Source organism: Lepidochelys kempii, chromosome 3 (genome assembly GCF_965140285.1).
Source record: "Lepidochelys kempii isolate rLepKem1 chromosome 3, rLepKem1.hap1, whole genome shotgun sequence".
Classification (NCBI taxonomy): domain Eukaryota; kingdom Metazoa; phylum Chordata; order Testudines; family Cheloniidae; genus Lepidochelys; species Lepidochelys kempii.
Window position 1 is genome coordinate 127,063,470 of NC_136382.1, and position 18,308 is coordinate 127,081,777.

The 18,308-nt window shown below is 44.6% G+C and overlaps 1 protein-coding gene across 7 annotated transcripts in view; it reads right to left on the reverse strand.

Moving 5' to 3' along the window:
* Positions 1-18,308, reverse strand: part of RPS6KA2 (ribosomal protein S6 kinase A2) — a 476,226-nt gene that overhangs the window by 20,352 nt on the left and 437,566 nt on the right. For all 7 annotated transcript variants that reach the window (XR_012158128.1, XM_073337900.1, XM_073337901.2 and 4 more), the window contains one exon: positions 696-785. Coding sequence is in view for 6 of the 7 variants with exons in the window: in XM_073337900.1 (XP_073194001.1) it covers positions 696-785 (90 nt within the window). In the remaining variant the exon portion in view is untranslated. The remainder of the gene's footprint in view (positions 1-695; positions 786-18,308) is intronic.

Here is an 18,308-nt window from a genome sequence, read left to right on the forward strand (position 1 = left end):
TAAAAACACCAGAAATCATTTTGGCTCTATGGCTTTGGCAGGTGCTGCCTTTGGTGTAGCTGAGGTGAGGGGTTAGCACTGGTGGGAAGTCTTTGCTAAAGTTCTGTAGCATAGACAAGGCCTTAGTGATGTTGTCTTTCATATTAAATGTTAAAATAAGGTCTCTTCTTCTGGTCTTTTCTGGTTGCTCACATGCAAGTTAAAGACTTCCTGGTACTCAAGAAAAAACAGGGGAAGCTCTACTGGCCTAGTTAACAATCCTCCTCTCAATACAACAAGTACCTGAGGTTGTATGTCAACAGCTACTGACCAGGAAATAGCCGTTCCAGTTATCTACAGAACCCTCGTTATTAGTGTTCGACAATCTACTTCAAAAAGAAGATTGAAAGATTTTGGTTATGAAAAGTCTTTTAAAATCAAATTAATTTCTATTCTATCTAGCCTTATGGGTCATTTCAAGTAAGCTTTTAGCTAGACTTGGCCAAAGAGTATTTGTTGAATGCATGATCTGATAATCTTGCCATTTTTGTGTCCAATAATTTTTCAATGAACATTTTTTCTGGAATTCAAATAGCTCTCATTTTAAAATTAAAATGTCTGAACATTAAAACAGGCGAGTTTCTCAGTTACAGAGCAGGTAAGCTTGATATTAAAAGGAGAATTGTTTAAAGCAGACGTGCTCATAGACTACTCACATCTTTCAGAGTAATGATGTTTGGATGCTGCCCATATCTCAAGAGAATCTCAATTTCTTCAGAGGGGTCTCGTTTGCTCTTATCAATTATCTGGAATAAAGGAAGCACAGACCATAATATATAGGCTGACAGCACCCATCACCAAGCACCAAGATGTCTAATTTAAATGTATTAACATTTAATAGTCTTCTGATAATTATTGTTCTAGGACAGGACAGCCAAAGTTCTGCGATACCAAGAACCACAATGGCAATCTGCCAGAAAACAGATGGTGCAATACCCAGCCTTCCTTTTTATGCCTGCAACTTTGTGACCACAACTGTGAGTACAAGGGGTGTAATTTGAACATTAGCTACTTGAATAGTGTCATAATTGTGACAGGGTCAGGCCAGATGGCTACAGGAGAGTAATTTTTTTTTTGAAGCAGAAAAGAATTTTATTTGTGTAACACTTACAAAGAATCACCAAAAAGAATAAAGCAAAACTATGCAACAAAACAAAAGCAAACGCAAGGTATAACACAGCAGCCTTCAGGAGGGAGAAGTGTTCAGGCTACCCTGGACCCAGAGCCGGGGGGCTTCCTCAACACTCGTGGTCTTCCACCCTCCTGAGTTACCTGGTGGCCTAGAGCGGGGGGGCTTCCTCGACACTCATGGTCTTCCACCCCCTCGAGTTACCTACTGCCACGCCCAGTGTCACCGATTATTCCTCTCCTGAGAGTGCCCGACAAGATGGGCACAGCTGTGGGGTGGGCGGTTTGGGGGTGGGGGGACGTACACCCACGTGTGATAGGACCCCTCCTAGGTGACAGTGATGATGGTATCCACAGCGGCAATGGCTGGGGCTGGGGTCTCTCGCTCTTCCCCTCAATCAAAGGGTCAGACGGAGGGAACCGGATGGGGTCACCGAGCAAAGAACCTCGGACGGCGCCCACCGCTCCTCGAAGGCGTCAAGGGCAGTAGAAGCTGCACTTGCTGGTGGAACGAGAGGATGTGACGGAGGATGGGGTCCTTGCAGCCCAACAGGAGAGGGCTGATGACAGAAACGAGTTTCCCCAGGGTGGAGAGACCGGGTAACAGGGCGGCACTGGGTAGAAAGGGAGGGACGGAGGTGAGGACTAGGCGAACGCCCAGGTCCTCTAGCGGCTCCAGGGGGACAAACACCGCCCCCCACCGCCAGGCCCTTCTCCACTGTCTCCTGGGCGGCAGCCTCCGATGCTAAGAAAAAGACGACCTTCCTGTACATTTTGGAGGCCTCCACAATAGCCATGGGTCCTACCACCCACGCACCCAATGCGTGCACGTATGTCTCCACGTGGGGCGAGGCGGGCACCAGGAGGCAACGGACGCCGTGCTTCCTGGTCATGGTGGGAAAGGGGCCCCGGCTGCTAGTGATGGTAGCGGAGGTGGTGGGTGGGCGAGATGACGAGGCGGCAGGCGTGCAGGGGGCTGCCACCGCCCGGGCATACATCTTGGGGGCCGGGGGAGGGACGCTCGCAGAGCTGGTGGAGGGAACAGCAGGGAGGGATGCCATGGTCAATGACGAGGCCACAGCGGTGGGGGCAGACCCTGCCATGGAGGGCCCGGGGGTTTTAGCGGGGCCCTTTCCTTTCTTCACACCCTGGCGTTTCCGGCCAACTGGTGGGGGTTTCCTAGAATCTGGGGGGGCGGTGGGCATAGCAGCAGCAGTGGTTGCCCCGATGCCTCCTGCTGCCGATGCCCCAGCGGGGGCGGTGGCAGGTGTTTTGGCAGCAGTGGGGGGGGGGGCTTGGGGGTTGAGCAGGAGGGTAGGTGGGGGAGGGGCAGCTGAGGTTGTTAGCGGGGCCTCACCCCTCTCATTCCCCGCCATCGTGAGCAGGGAGAGACGGGGAGACACCAGAAGGAGGGTGGGGGGAAGGGGGAAGCAGATTAACCACTTCTCCCTGTTGGGCTGCAGGCGGGGGGCGCCAAATGGGTCGGACTGGACAGGGGGAGGAAACAGGAGTTGGGGTCAGGTAGTAGGGGCAAACTGTGGGGTGGGCAGTCCGGGGGGGGGGGGGAAGGGGGGGAACGTGGACCCACGCGCATTTGTCCAAAGAGTCTTGTTTGGTCGGCTGTTGTGTCTGGTCCGGACAGTGGAATTCAGGGCAAGCAGCTGAGTCCAGAGGCAGATGGCAAGTTGCCAGCAGGGACGGACAGCGGGGGGGCCGTGACGGTTGTAGTAGTGTTGGGGGGGGACCGATGGATCGGGGGGGCAGCTCTGTGCCACACCCCCTGTGCCCCTATAAACGCAGTTAAGACACAGTCAAACTCCCCTCACACGAGAGTCCAGTTCAAAAGTTACTCAGTCTTACAGCCCCCTCCACGATGATTTGTAGCTTCCCTGGGCAATGTCTCTGTCGGCTGTCTTCTCTCCTGGGCTTTGTGGAGCATTCCAAAAATGCCAAGCAGGTAAGAAGAAAAAAAATAACCTGTCGGTTAATTACGGGTCCACAAACGAACAGCGAACGGCTGGGTCTGGGGGCTTCCACTCCCCTCCTCCGGGGAGCGGGTCGGCAGTCCTCCCGCCCCACGGGTTTCAGCTGGAGCAGTAGCAGCGTCTGAGGGCAGGCGTGGCTGGCAGCAAGCTGGCAGCTGATCAGCTCTCGAATGGCAGCAGAAAAACAGCAAAAAAAAAACCAAAATGAAGAAAAAGCGTCTGGCCCGGTTGGGGGGAAGCTGAAACAGGGGCAAAAAGTAAGAAAAGCCCAGGCCAGGGGGCTTTAGGAGAGTAATAGAAAGCAGATATATTAGCCCCAGGTTAAGTTGGTCCCTTTTCCCTGGGTAAGGTAACAGGGAAGGTTCCAGAACAATCAGCAACCTTCTGGAGACAATTAGGGCAGACAGGCTAATTAGAACACCTGCAGTCAATCAAGAAGCTGCTAGAATCAATTAAGGCAGGCTAATCAGGGCTCCTGGGTTTAAAAAGGAGCTCACTTCAGTTTGTGGTGCGCATGTGAGGAGCTGAGAGAGAGAAGGCGTACTGCTGGAGAACTGAAGAGTACAAGCATTATCAGACATCAGGAGGAAGGTCCTATGGTGAGGATAAAGAAGGTGTTGGGAGGAGGCCATGGGGAAGTAGCCCAGGGAGTTGTAGCTGTCGCACAGCTGTTCCAGGAGGCACTCGACAGCTGCATTCCACAGGGCCCTGGGCTGGAACCCGGAGTAGAGGGTGGGCCCGGGTTCCCCCAAACATCCCAACTCCTGGTCAGACACAGGAGGAGTCGACCTGGACTGTGGGTTCATGAAAATGACCAAACTGAGGGCTGCCGTGAAGCTCCAAGGCGAGCAAATCTGCCAATAAGCGCAAGACCCACCAAGGTAGAAGAGGAACTTTGTCACATAATAAATAAATGCAGGCAGCCATAACACTGTCTTGTATTTGCATCATCCTCGGTAGATAAATAGGAATTGCTTGTCAGATATATTTTTTCATTGCTGATTAACCGATGAAAGACATTCACAGGCATAAAGGAGGTATAACAGACTTGAGCTGCAGCCTGTTGTATTCATTATTCTCTGTGGGCCACACTACCATACTGAACTAGAGGGTGACCATAAGCTGAGCTTGGCCCTCAGGCCAAACTGTGGTCACCTCCATTCTAGGAAGAAAACATCAACTGCTTGGTACATCATCATTTTCTATATTCAACCCATACATACATCTATTGCACTGTACAGGGGCATAAAGAGTTTGACTAAATTCTGGTCTGTAGACAGCAGGTCTAAGGAAAACATTACACCTGCTGCTTAAATGCCACCCCTGCAAATAGAGCCTGCTGCTAGGATGTCATTTTTTTCTCATCGACATTTCTACCTGCTACAATTGGGATGTCAGTCAAAGAGGCTTGGCTGCTTGCCCAGCTGAGTGCATTGCTTTCAGTGCTGAATGTTAAATGGTTCTTCATATCTTATATGTAAATGATAAATATGAACAAAAGTATTTACAAAACAGCTAGGGGAAATTAGCCTTACTGTGGAGTCTCAGCTGTAACTCCAGAACTAAAATTGTAACATCCACTCCACTATAAGCCCAATTTTCAAAAAAATTTCTGGCCAGGAGAAATTCACACCAAAAGATGAGACTTTCTCTTCCCCTTCCCTGCCCCCTGGGACGTTCTGGGGGCATTATGAGATACACTTTTGAATAATAGGGCTCTGAAAAAATAATTGTGACATTTTCATAAACTCGTAACTCAACAACTTTTGACTCTTAAGGCTTCAAACTTCAGATACGTGTAGTTCTCTATGAGAACTACCACAATGGTATAGATTTAACACAATTTCATCCACAACTAAAAACTTCTTAAAAGCACTGACTTTCTTAACATTGATACTTATTAGTGCACATCAACTGTGGCACATTTGCATTTATTGTGGAGATCAGCGGTTGGGGGTACACATTTGTGGGTAGGTCAGTGATTTGATTACACGTCAATAGTTGGTTCACACATTTTAAGTATATATCAACTGTCAGAGTGTGGGCCAGCAGTTGTGCACATATGAGTAAATGCTGAGAAAAAGAATTTCCAAAAACAGGCGGCAGGAAAAAATCCTACTAGCAACTTCTCCTCAGAATAGTGTTATTCACCTAGCTTAGGGGAACCAAGACAATGCTCAGAAAGACAGTGGATTCCCTCTTTGAATGAATACTCACATGTAGGACCCCAGAGTCTTAAAATGTCCCAATCAATCAGTAACTGTTTCATACAGAAAAGTATCCAAGGGCAAGTCCTCAGCTGGTGTAAATCAACCTAGCTCCTTTGCAGTCAGTGGAGCTACACTAATTTACACCAGCTAAAAATCTGGTCCCCTGGTATGTAGTCAGTAGAATGAGAGATGCCGTACCATGTTCTTAATTCGTTTTTATCACACACATTTCTATGAAAGAAAACTCCAAGTAGTGCATAGGATTAAATCACAAATACAAAAAATATATAGTGTCTATTTAAATTCTATTTATCTTATTTCAAGAGACGAGAGAACACAAATACACTTTAAAAATCTCAGTCATTGATCAAATACTCAGACAACCAACACTCAGCTATGAACCACTCTGCCAATCATTTAATTAAAAGCATCATGAATAATACTTATTATCTGCAAAGTGCTCTACACACACAATTAATGCTCATAACAACCACGGGTGATAAATACTATCTCACAAACGGAGATAGGTGGGTTATATAAATGACTTGTCCAAGGCCACACAACAAATCATCAGAGCTGGGAACAGAACTTCTCTATTCCTGACTCCCAGGCCCATGGGCAGTCCACTAGGACATGCTAGAACAGATTGTCACCGTGATGATCCCTCTTTTCAACACTGTCACGCTGGCTTGCAGATGAATGGTGACTGATAAAATAACAAGAGAGACAGCTGCACCACTGGTGACAGAAATCCTTCTCCAATTCAGACTGACTGCAGCATATGGAATGTTTATATTCTTATGCTGCAGCGGTCACAGGGGAAAAGTTATAATTTTGCCTGCCTAAATTCCTCCTGCACTTTCTTCGTCACTTCCACTACAAAATTGTTGTGATGTACTGTTAAACAGCAGCCAGGTTCCAGCCCAGAGGTGGAGGCATTTCAGCAATGGATAAAGTGATTCACAATATGGCTGGAAGAAGAGCTGAATACTCGCAGTTGGGGCCAGATTTTCAAAAAAGCTCTGAGTTTTTGGTGCTGAGTTCTTTAGAAAATCTAGCCATAAAAGTGTCATCATGTGAACTGTTGGGTGCAGAGAACAAATCTTGCCTTGTTCAAGTGCCCTCGTGAAATACCAAAATGAGGCATTGCTCACAGTAGATTATGCAGATATTCCAAATGCAATCAAGAAAGATTCTGATGAGCTACCCAGGTTTAGTGGTGGGTAGATGCCCTAGAGGGCCTGACTCAACCTTGGTGAGGCTCAGATGCCATTTGAAGTAGATTGTGCATACCTTTCTAATATGATTGACATTCTCCTCTCTTGCGTGCTTTGATCAGCCGTGAAACAGTTAACAAGCTAGAAACTGGCTTCCTTCATCACATTGGGGTCAATGCTTTTTCCCTCTTACTCACGCTTCAGAGTTTATATCTGAATATAAATATCTAATGATTAGAGATCATGATGAGAACTAATGTGTCCCCTCTGCCTTTGTAGAGGGTAGACACCTCTCTGAATCATCCTGTGCTGGCCAATGTTGAGCCAGCATACTGGAGCAGACTGACCTCAGTTCTGACTCTGAGCCAGTGTGCAATTCCTGTGTTTCTATCTTCCACATTAACACCCCATTTATTTGAGAGGGGGAACCTCTCACTTTGCAGAGCTATTGTTTCGGGCTATGTGCTCCAAACAAGGAACCCTGCACTGGCTACACTGGTTCCATGAGGGCTATGGATTTCTTTCCTAAAAAAAGAAAGCTTAAATTCTGGGAAGATGAAAAGCACTAAGTATTACTACTATTATTATGTAGTTAAGTAGTTTGATTTCCAGTAGAGTTCCAGACTGTTGAGCTCTGAATAAATTTGTTGACGCTTCAGATAGGCAGCCAAACTTCTGAATGATGATTGGCACCCAAGTCAATCTGCAAACCTTCTGAGGGCTTGTCTATATGAGGGGTTTAGTCTGCAGCATGCATTATGCAAGCCACACCAATAGCGGGTACATGGGATGGTGTGCTCTCTTTCAGTGCCCATCATTGTGTACACACAGTGGCAGCTTGCAGCATATTAAGGGCATGCCATTCTTGAAGTGTATCCTATGGTTCTTTCTTCGCTGCTGAGCAGCATGCATTCTGAGGTTTTTCACCCTGCCTGTTGTGACATGCAAAGAGGAAGCCAGACAAATTCCAGTTAGAGGACAACAAGCAGAATGATAGTAGTGGACTGATTCCTGGAGCAGCTTCACAGCATTCAGTGCCATTTCTGGGCTCAGGAAACCAGTGCTGATTGGTGGGAAAGGGTTGCTTTGCAGACCTGGGATGACCTGCAGGGGTGAGAAAATTTCAGGATGGGAAAGGCAACCTTTTTGGAGATATGTGCTCAATTAGCCCTGGAGATGCAGCAGCAGCAGCATTCCAACAGGTAGAGCGCCAAACCCACGGACAAGTGAGTCACCATTGCCATCTGGAAGTTGGCCACCCAAGCGTTACTGGTATAACACTGCAAAGCCCGCTGCTCTAACAGCAGCATGTACTGGTCCAGAGCATTTGGGGTTGTGTTGCATTTGCGTGTCCCTATCTTTGGGACGCTGCTGTTGACGCTGTCCCTGGGAATTTCTATGCTGTCCTTGGCCACTCCCACATTTTCTCTGGAAAGCTCCTGGTCTGTTTCCTCCTCTGCATTCAATCACTGCCTTCACAGCTCTGCTGTTTTGGGGACCCTGTAAAAATCTCTGTGAACATTTCATCCTAGGGTTTCACTTTTCTCCCCCTCAGCTTGTCCAGCTACTCAACTGTCAATAGAAGCTCTGTGCTTGAGGGTCTGGCCGATGCAGGTGATGTGCCTGTAGGAGTAATAAAAACTCCAGAAGCGGTGATTTTTCATATTCTAGAGAGGCTGTGATGGCATTTTTATATGCATTTCTGACTTTACCCCTCTGAGATTCTTTCCAGCCTTGGGAGAATCTCAGAGATGGTAAGTGGTGTGTGTGCAAGGACAGCTGCACTGGGATTTTGTCTTTGCTGTTTGGTTTTGCCTTTATGCCGTGGAGAGTGCAGCTTGGGTGGGTTGCAAATTATGTTCGTGATCTGGCTTTGCAGTTTTGGTGTGCCTATATGGTGTTGGAGAAGTTAGCGGTGGGCGAGCTGAATAGTAATCCCCTCTACATCCCCTTTAGGTTGGCCTGATTCTTGAAGACGTTACACTGAGGCAGGTGACTAGGAGGCAGAGAATGGCCTTATTCAGAAAGGCAAAGGGAAGACCAGTGAGATATGCAGTGAAGTTATTCATTGAAGGGGCAAGGTTGCGGAAGATTGGGGAGGAGCTAAATGGTGCACTGAGTATGTGACTGGATGTAAGCGGAGGATGCAGGCAGTTTCAATGAACTTTGTCCGACAGACCCTGCCAAAAGACATTGTAGCATAGCTCAGCATATTTTTGCCTGTAAACGAGTCAGTTTATGTAATAAGCATAAATCGTACATATAAGAATGTAGCCAGCTGTTGACCCCATGTAACCCCGAGATAAGCACGGAGAATATAGCACCGCAGAGGACTTCCCCCCGGCGGAGTCCTGCCTAGTCAGCTGTTCCAAACGGCCAGAGTCCACTGCAGCCCCTCCGCGCATCCTAGGGGCTCCCTGCACAGATTGGAGCGTAAGTTCTTCCTTCCTTCAATAAAGCATAGTTTACTATTCTTAGGCCTGAGTGTCCTCCTTTCGCTGGTATCTTCCCCCCCAGCCCTTGCGGGCACATTCACCAAGATGGTTCCCCCAGAACCTATTCGACATTGGTGAGGCCTCATCTGGAGTACTGTGTCCAGTTTTGGGCCCCACACTTCAAGAAGGATGTGGATAAATTGGAGAGAGTCCAGGGAAGGGCAACAAAAATGATTAGGGGACTGGAACACATAAATGAGTTATGAGGAGAGGCTGAGGGAGCTGGGATTGTTTAGCCTGCAGAAGAGAAGAATGAGGGGGGATTTGATAGCTGCTTTCAACTACCTGAAAGGGGGTTCCAAAGAGGATGGCTCTAGACTGTTCTCAATGGTAGCAGATGACAGAACGAGGAGTAATGGTCTCAAGTTGCAGTGGGGGAGGTTTAGATTGGATATTAGGAAAAACTTTTTCACTAAGAGGGTGAAACGCACTGGAATGCGTTACCTAGGGAGGTGGTAGAATCTCCTTCCTTAGAGGTTTTTAAGGTCAGGCTTGACAAAGCCCTGGCTGGGATGATTTAACTGGGAATTGGTCCTGCTTTGAGCAGGGGGTTGGACTAGATGACCTTCTGGGGTCCCTTCCAACCCTGATATTCTATGATTCTATGATTCTATGAAGTGTTACAGGAGTAGAAGGGAGTTGTGAGCTATACTGTGGGGATGACCATGTAGCTCTCCCCCACAATGTCTGGACCAAAACTGAGCAATTTCTCAGTTTTAGATGTTGCTTTACCTCCCTTGCAGCCACAGTGAAAGTGGAGTGAGAAATAGTTAGGGTTCTGCACTGATTGCCTGAAGCATATTAATATAGGTCCTCCTGAGCTGTTTACTCTTTATCCAGCACTGGTTGCCATTCTGGTTGTGACCCGTCATGCTAAGCAGATGTCCATGAACAGAGCTTTATTCTGGTAGCTGGCCACAATTGCTTCCTGCACTGATGCTTCTCAGATGGCGATGAGATCCAAAGTCTCAGTGCAACTGCTCGAGGCAGATTTCAGGGCTTCTGGGTAATACTGCAGCTTTTGTGACCCTTGATTTCAGGTGCAAATGGGGACATGCAGGTAAACAGACCAGTCAGTAACGGTCACCTGCAAAGCAGTGTGGGACTGCCATTGGAGGACTGCCAAAGCTGTAAGCAGCAACACTGGGTGCACACAAACAATGGACCAGACTACTTTGCTGTGCAGCAAAGTTAGTGAGCTTTGAAAGAAGGCTTTCGAGTTCATGATAAATGTGGTGTTTGTGTTGTGTACATAAGTGTTTTCAAACCAGATTAATTTGACTTAATCCAGTTTAACCCCGTCCAGTGTAGACAAGCCTTTAGACTTTCCCTCTGCTAACATCGACCATCCCTCACCCTGATAATTTTGCATTTCCTTTGAGACAATATTTCCTGCACAGTGACAGTCTGATCTTTCTCCATCCCCCTCCATAAGAGGCCCCACAAGCCCTTGCCACTCTTTGTGTGCAAGGGATGAACTTTTTTCTCTAAGCCTTAATCATGACTTTCATTTTGAACTGAACTCAAGTAAGCACACACACCAGTGTTAAAGTAAGAGACTTCTATTGTCTGTTTCCAGTGCTGAGATTCGGAATAATGCAAAAATGTACCTCTACTGATATTTCTCTGTGCTTTTTGTGGTGAACAACACTAACCCAGAAAGCTATCACAATGTATCAGTAGTTGAGTTGAGAACATACTAAAAACTCTGCAGTGCTTTTGGAAAGCAGAGCTTAAAAAAAAGCAGAAGGGTTAACTATTGTACATAGAAATTTAAGAAAGTGAGCCATACAGCCACTCTAAAGAGATTTTTCTCTATGTGCCAAATGCCCAGGGGTTGCTGAAAAGCTCATCTGTCTTAATTCTGGATGAAGCATTTCCTGAGCAGAGTGGGTTCAGTGCAGATGGTATATGGTGTCTCTTACTCTTTGACTGTTACAACCTTCATGTATTTTACTGACTAGTCGAAGACAGATGTATTTCCTTCCAGGAGGAATTTAGGGCACAAGCCTCATGACATTTTAAAACAGAGGAGGCCGCAACTAAAAAAATAATACTGAACCCTCCTACCTTCTCTAAGTTAGGAAGCAAGGGCAAGTAAGAAACAAACATTATCTCAATCCTAATTAACAATGTGCCCCAGTGTTATAAGTTTTCTGCATGTAGAACTTGCATGGGCTTCTCAGTCCACACTTGTCAGGTAGGAGTTCTATGCATGGAGGGCTTGCAAGATCAGAACTATAAATTCTAGATAAAAAAAATGGTAGCCAGTTCTGCCACTCTTACCTCTTGAGAGAAATCTAACTAAACGTTTCTGGAGGTGGCCCTGTGATTTAACCCCAGCTGTGCCCCTACCATGGCAAGACTTGTTCAAATGCAGACATTCAGCTGGAAACCTGGCACCTGCACAGAGACATACCAGATTCCCAGGGAGCACTACAGGTGCATTATATAGCACTGAAATGGTTAAAGGTTAGAGCTTGGAAGGGGGGACCATAAATACCTCCCTTTGATTAGCTGGTTCAGATGAAAGATGCCAGCTGTTCAGAGAAAGCATAGGGAAGAAGGAGAATATTCACATTGTCACTGCTTAAAGCTGCTTTATCTTGTATAATGTGCTTTGAAGTATTCTTAAGAAGCCTGTTTGGGGTGGATGGGTTAATCACTTTTAACACAGCTGTATGTCACAGTGCCATATTATAAGATTTGTAAGTGCTATAAATGGGGGAATAAAAAAGAAAATTAATTCCATGGGTTTGAACACACTATTTATACCTCATATCTATGGCACATTTAATATTCATGTCACCCTGATAAAATGGTTCCTTTAACTATAGATGGGATAAACATCACTTTTAAAGAAAAGAGGCGTAACAGTGTGCGCAGAGTTTTTAAACTAGCTGGTTCATATGTAATATTCAATTCAAAGAGAAGTGACACAAAGATAGAACTTCGCTACTGGTTTCCATTTCAATCATCTTTCTTTTTAAAAATAAGTCCTATTTATGTCAAGTATTCGTTTCAGTTTGGTTCCTTTTGATTTGAAGTTACTCAGGCTGGATGAAAATCACTTCAGAAGTGCTAACATTATTTAAAAGGACATGGTATAATTTTACGTTTAAGATGTCTCAGAGGAGAACTAGTCTTTTGATGTGTTTTTGATACAAGGAGAAAATTCCTAAAGTAGTATAGAATCTAAACATATGACACAAAAAACTTCCTGGTCTCAAAGAAAAATAGAACTGCTAAAGACCGAATTCCATCCAAAATATTCAGGTACGTGGCAGGCCAACTGGGAAAAGAGAGAGATGATGCTGTTAAATTGTAGGAAAACTACTATCTGATATTTCCTCTCTCAAAAAGGGTCCAGTTTACACTGAAAATGTTATCCTCTGCACACTGTTGGCCAATATCATCTATGATCCAGAATGCTTTGCATTTATGCTAAATTGTGTAACTGGATTCCCAGAAAGCTTTGTACCCATGCTAAGCTTTATTGTGGAAATCAACTAATAATTAAACTGTTCTAACATTTATTCTTTGTATGTGAAAAATCCGTCAAAAATAATATGCATAGTCTGTTAAGGAGTTTTATATACGAATTGTGTGTTGGGCACCATTAGTACAAAATAGTTAATGTCTCTATAGTCTAATGCAATTTCTACTCTTCAGTCTAGCAATCCTTGGAATGTTGCTGTGTACGGCTGGTGCAGATGTCTTTGTGCCTTGAAAAACAAGTATAAAACTAGATAAGGCAACAAGACTAAGGTGCATTTTCTATCTGTCGTAAAGAAGTGCACTATAAACATAAGTCAAATTAAGTTGGTGCTTTTGGACAGACACAGATGAAAGGTGTGATTGTGGCAAGCTTGGTCCTTGAGTTGGTAAAGTATGAACCTCTCTGTTTGTGCTGATTTCTCCATGTTTAATAAACTGATTGAGCTGAATTATCTGACATCTTTGTTAATTGATAACCAAAACAGAACCCTAACACCACCAAATGAAGTCATGGGAAACGCACAGATATTCACACACACTCCTCCAGTGGTCTATTAACACTAAATGGGGCCTGGAGCCAATACATCCAAAGGGTCACCAGCAAACCAAAGGGCTCACTGCAACTAATAAACCTCCCACTTACAAAACTGCTCATGGCATTCCGGTTTCCCTGCCCTGCCAATACTGCCTCCTACTCCCAAGTGCTCGTGGTGAACTCCAGGTCTCACTGGCAGCGCTCCCGTAAGCCCTTGGATCCAAACTGTATTGTTCCACAGATCCCTTTTCCACTCAGGTCCATTGATCCTGCCTCAATTTACTTTTGCCTCCTCAGAGGACAGCCTTCATTTCCAAGCCTGCAGTGACTGGCAGAAATCTGTGTGTGTACTCAAATTAAAACAATTAGGAGAATGAGAACGAGTGAATTTTTGCAGCTGTTTTCTTGTGAGTAGAACACAAATCTCACAAAACGAGAATGGCATGTATATTATATTGTATATGTTACCACATGAAATTGTGCTAAAATTGTTCATTGTGGCCCCAATTCAGCATGAACCTTAATCACCTTGCTGAATCAGGGCCTATATGCATGTATCAGCGCTTAAGACTCGTTAGAACAGGATAATTAGGAAAAAGTTTTTAAAATATTCCCACAGATCAGAACACAGACCCTCATAAGCCCTTCCTGTCCCATTTCCATCCCTGTTCTTGCTGCCATTTTTACCTCTATAAATGCTTTATCTAGGATATTTGTAAAGAACCAGTCACTGTTGTATGTAGTACTCCCATCTCATGATCTGTACACACAATTTTAGCGAATAAGAATTTCCACACCTTCCCTTTTGCAGAATACCACATGAGCAGCTTCCTGCAAACTAGACCCCCTGTGCAAATCCAAAATCTTCCACAAGGGGCAAGAAACTCAAGGAATTTGTCCAAATCTGTTCTGAAACCTGTGTTTATTGAATGGTATCATGTATTCTACTGATGCTGTTGCCATGCTACCAGCCTAAGCATCCTTTGACTGATGATAAATAGCTTTTACTGAACTGTTAGGCCTACAGGATTTTCAGTGCCTCTGAGAAGAATGACAATGGAAGTACAAATTTCCCCCCCTATTTTCTGGAGTCAGAAAAGGCCATGTCTCCGATGACTTCATTTTACTGGGCTACTTTTTGCATCATTTGCTCGTCAATGATAAATCAAACCTGTTCTTGTCTGAAGGTGATGGTGTCTTGATCATGTCCCTTAGGAGTCCATGCTACCGACTAACTGCTCTCACCATCCAACTTTTCCCCAAAACTCTTCCTTAGCTTCAAGCCATTGCCTCTTGTCCTGCTCTCCTGAGCGACTAAGTATTTGCAATCTATCATTTCTATCACCTGGAAGATATTTATAGATTTTGATCATGTCCCTCTGGACTCTTGTCTTTCCCAGACTATACATATTCTAGCTTCCCCAATCTCTCCTGATATAGCATGCCGTGCATTCCTTGTATAATATCTATTGTTTATTCTTAGTATTTTCTTTGGCATGCCTGTATTCCTCTTTAAAATATGGGGACTAGAACTGAATAAATTCGTCTAGATATGGTCACACTGGGGCTATGCAGAGCAGCACTAATACCCCATTAGTTAGTTAATGATCTGTGATAAACCCTATGTACTATAGTACTATAACAGAATCTACTTGCAGAAGTGTGTGTGTGTATGTGCGAGGGAGAGATAGAGAATGGGAAATTTATTTATCTGTTCTCCTGTTTAAAAAAAAGTGCTTTCTCATAATCATAATGAAGGATGGAGACAACAAACTTATGTTAAGTTGCTCTCTGCTATAAATGTTCAAATCTTCATACTTTCCTCCTGAGAAATATCTGGCATACACTGATCATTTTCATTGTATTATAGTCTGATGAAGGGGGTTGGGGAGAGCTGGGGTAAAAGCCTGGGGGAGAGTGGGGAATTTCTTCTCCTGGGGAAATACGGACACATGCCTGTCATTTGATGTGATCTGGTCCATTCTAAAGATTTTAGGCAAAAGATTTCTTCTTCATAAGTATTTTTGTAAGTAATCTCTGGAAGGGTGCAGTTAACACTCAGAGACAGGGAGATTACATTGGAGACAAGGAAATCATTCCAACCTTCTCTCCAGCTGGGTGGCAGAATTTAAACATGGGGCTCTTGGGAACCCCTGGCAGCACCTAAACTTGTTCTTGATACCAACTCTCCCCAGTAGTGTTGGGTCCTATACTACAGTGCCCCTGGGATGGAAATACAGAGCCAAATCCCAAGATCCTTACTCAGTCCTCATTTCCACCCCTGACCCCGTAAAGTCAATGGCATTTGCATGACAAAGGACTGAGTAAAATCTGAATAAGGACCTCAGGATTTGGCCTATACATGCCCATCCCATCCCCATCCCTTGTTACCTAATCAGGTTTAACACTGAACATTATTTTTGTTACTGCTTGGCTCCAGGAACATATCACATTTGATACTATGCAGTTACACTGTACGCTAGATTTGTTCAATTTACTGTGAAACCTGTTTCACTGTTAAATAAAAAAAAAGTTTCTTAAAATTGCCCTGTTCTTGCAAACTAAGCACACAGATGGACCCTGGATCCCATCCAGAGCCCTGCTGAAATCGTGGGGGGGGCTCTATGTGGGCACTTGCTTCTAGGAACTGGCAAGACTGGTGCCAAAGGATACAACAAACTTGAGATTTTCCATTGAAATTCTCATTACACTTCCTAGCGGACAATTTATTTATTCCATGTCCACAAGTGTGGTGGGTGCCTCGTGGACAGATATACATAAACATGGTCTCTCCCCTGAAGAGTTTACAATCTGTTTCATTTCAGACAGATGACTCCCATTTTCAGAGAGAGCAAGTGAGCGAGCCAGGCAAAACAGTCCAAATAATACAGACACCTCAACAATCAGTCAGACTTGAGGACCTCTGGGCAGAATATTTTTCCTTTTTCTGCTTCAATAAATAAAGACATACAAATTCCTGTTTCCTTAAAAAGAATACCAAACAAATGCATCAGCCTGCCAGACAGTGTTGGAAGGCTAAATTTATCTTGGTAGTCATTCAGTGCTTTCTGCACTTAGTAATAAACTCCTGATATAGCTGCAGGTTATGAGGAGAATATTGTGTAATGAACTACATTTTATTGAGTACTCTCTAGCCTTCAGACTAATATGCTTTCACGTCTACTTAGATCAAGCATCTGAAAACCAGCAAATTACAACTATGAACATTAATGGAAAGGAGAAGAGAAGCTAAGGTTAACTATGATATACACCACTTGGACTCTCTTAGCTAGACCACTTCACTCAGTGTTATTAGCACACAAATACATGTATTTTGGGGGACTGAGTACACAGGCCCTGCAATAATAGCCCATCACTCTGATGGGTTATCAACTTCTCTCTGTTGATGGCTTGTAGACACTGCCTCTCCATTTGTATTGTATCTGTATAGCTTAAGTAAAATGCACCTTTCTCCCAAATCAGCCCATATCAAAACATACAGGGGTGGATGCATCCACAGAATGCTTACTAATTACCAGTGTTACAAGCTAAAAGTAAATGTCATTTTATCCTAGAGAGGGACCCATGCTGTAAAATTTGTCCCTATATCAAAAATTTGACTCTGCTCAGAGCTGGGGAGTGTTTGGAGCCAGGGTGTTGGCTTGGCACATTATAGACATAGGATAAAGTCATTACGTTCAGATGCAGTTTCCAGATCCAACTTCCTCAAGGTGTAGGGGTGTTCAGATCTTGGGTGTTCATTTGTGCCCATCTGTACTTTATGCTTTTTTGGCCAGATTCTCTCCCATGATCCAGTCACTCTGATTGGCTCCAGTAGTAAGAAGGGGCCAGAAAGCCATCAGATTTTACTAGCTAGAGATTCCTTCAGCATGGGAGAGTCCACAGCTGGCATGGAGTTGCTGTAGCGGGCTCCTGTACATCCACATCTGCAGCCTCTGGTGAAGGTGGCATGTTGGGGCAGAAGGGATCATCGCTGGAGCGCTACTCTGCTTTGGCCATTCTCTGCTAGAGTAACAACTCCTGTGGGCTAGGACCAACCCATGTAGTTTAGAGCACTCCCTAGAATCAGAGAGAGGTAGCCAGCTCTTCTGCAGTCTCACTTTAGCTCTGGCCAGTGGAAAATGGACAAATTTGAGAATCTAGCCCCATATCATCATTGCTATTTGCATATAGCGATCAAAGCTGAAAATCAGCAACAGTATTTAAACAAAGAAAACTTTTCTCCAAGAGTGCTGACTTCTATCAAGTCTCTGGAATGTTTTCCAGTGTCTGACTTGCTACTCCCTTCTGGTTGTGCAGCTGTTGCCTTTCTTCTCTGAAACAAAGCTCTCAATCTGTTTTGGGGATTTCATATCAATGGTTTTTTTCTTTGGTACAATATCCCCCCCCTCCCCACACACACACACTCACTGAAGCGTTTTCCTTTTACTTTAGTGACTTACTTTCTCTAAATACTGAGATAACTTAAATAGATTGACCTGATTTTCATTTACTCTTTCACATCACTGGTACAATGACACCAATATAATCCTTGCAAATGTGCTCGACAAAACCTCTGCTGTTTAAAATCCCTAGACATCTGCTATACCTGCCTTTGCAAACACGTCAATATTTGAAGGCATTGAACCAGCAGTGATCTGTAAAATTATCATTTTTCCAATTCCCTTCCTTGTGCCTGTGCCTTCCCAGGGATCTCGGAGAAGTGAGCGACATTACCTGTATTTATATTGCAAAACTGCACACCAAACAATAAACCTCTAGCAACCATTTTAGTTTAATTCTTTGTAACTTGGAAGTGAGGTGGAAAAAAGACCCAGGGGAAAAATTTCAAAACCACTTAACTCTCATTTTTATAAGTGAGCTTTTGGGCTTGCCCACATGAACATTTAGTTTGTGGCAAGCAGGGGTGTAAATCTACCTTATTCTAATCTGCCACACAGTCAATGCCCATGTGGACCTTGCTGACGTGCACTAAGAGTTTGTTAGTGTGCTTTGAGCGACACTGCTTTGAAATGGGAGTTGATTGCACATTAGGGAATTCTTAGTGCGCAGCAGCAGGGTGCCCATGGACAGCTAGTGCACAGCAGAGTCACATCCCAGCTTGCCAGACAAGACCCATGTCTAACTGTAATTCAGTTAATACCCTTTAAGAATTGTGTCACATAGACGCAGGTCATTTT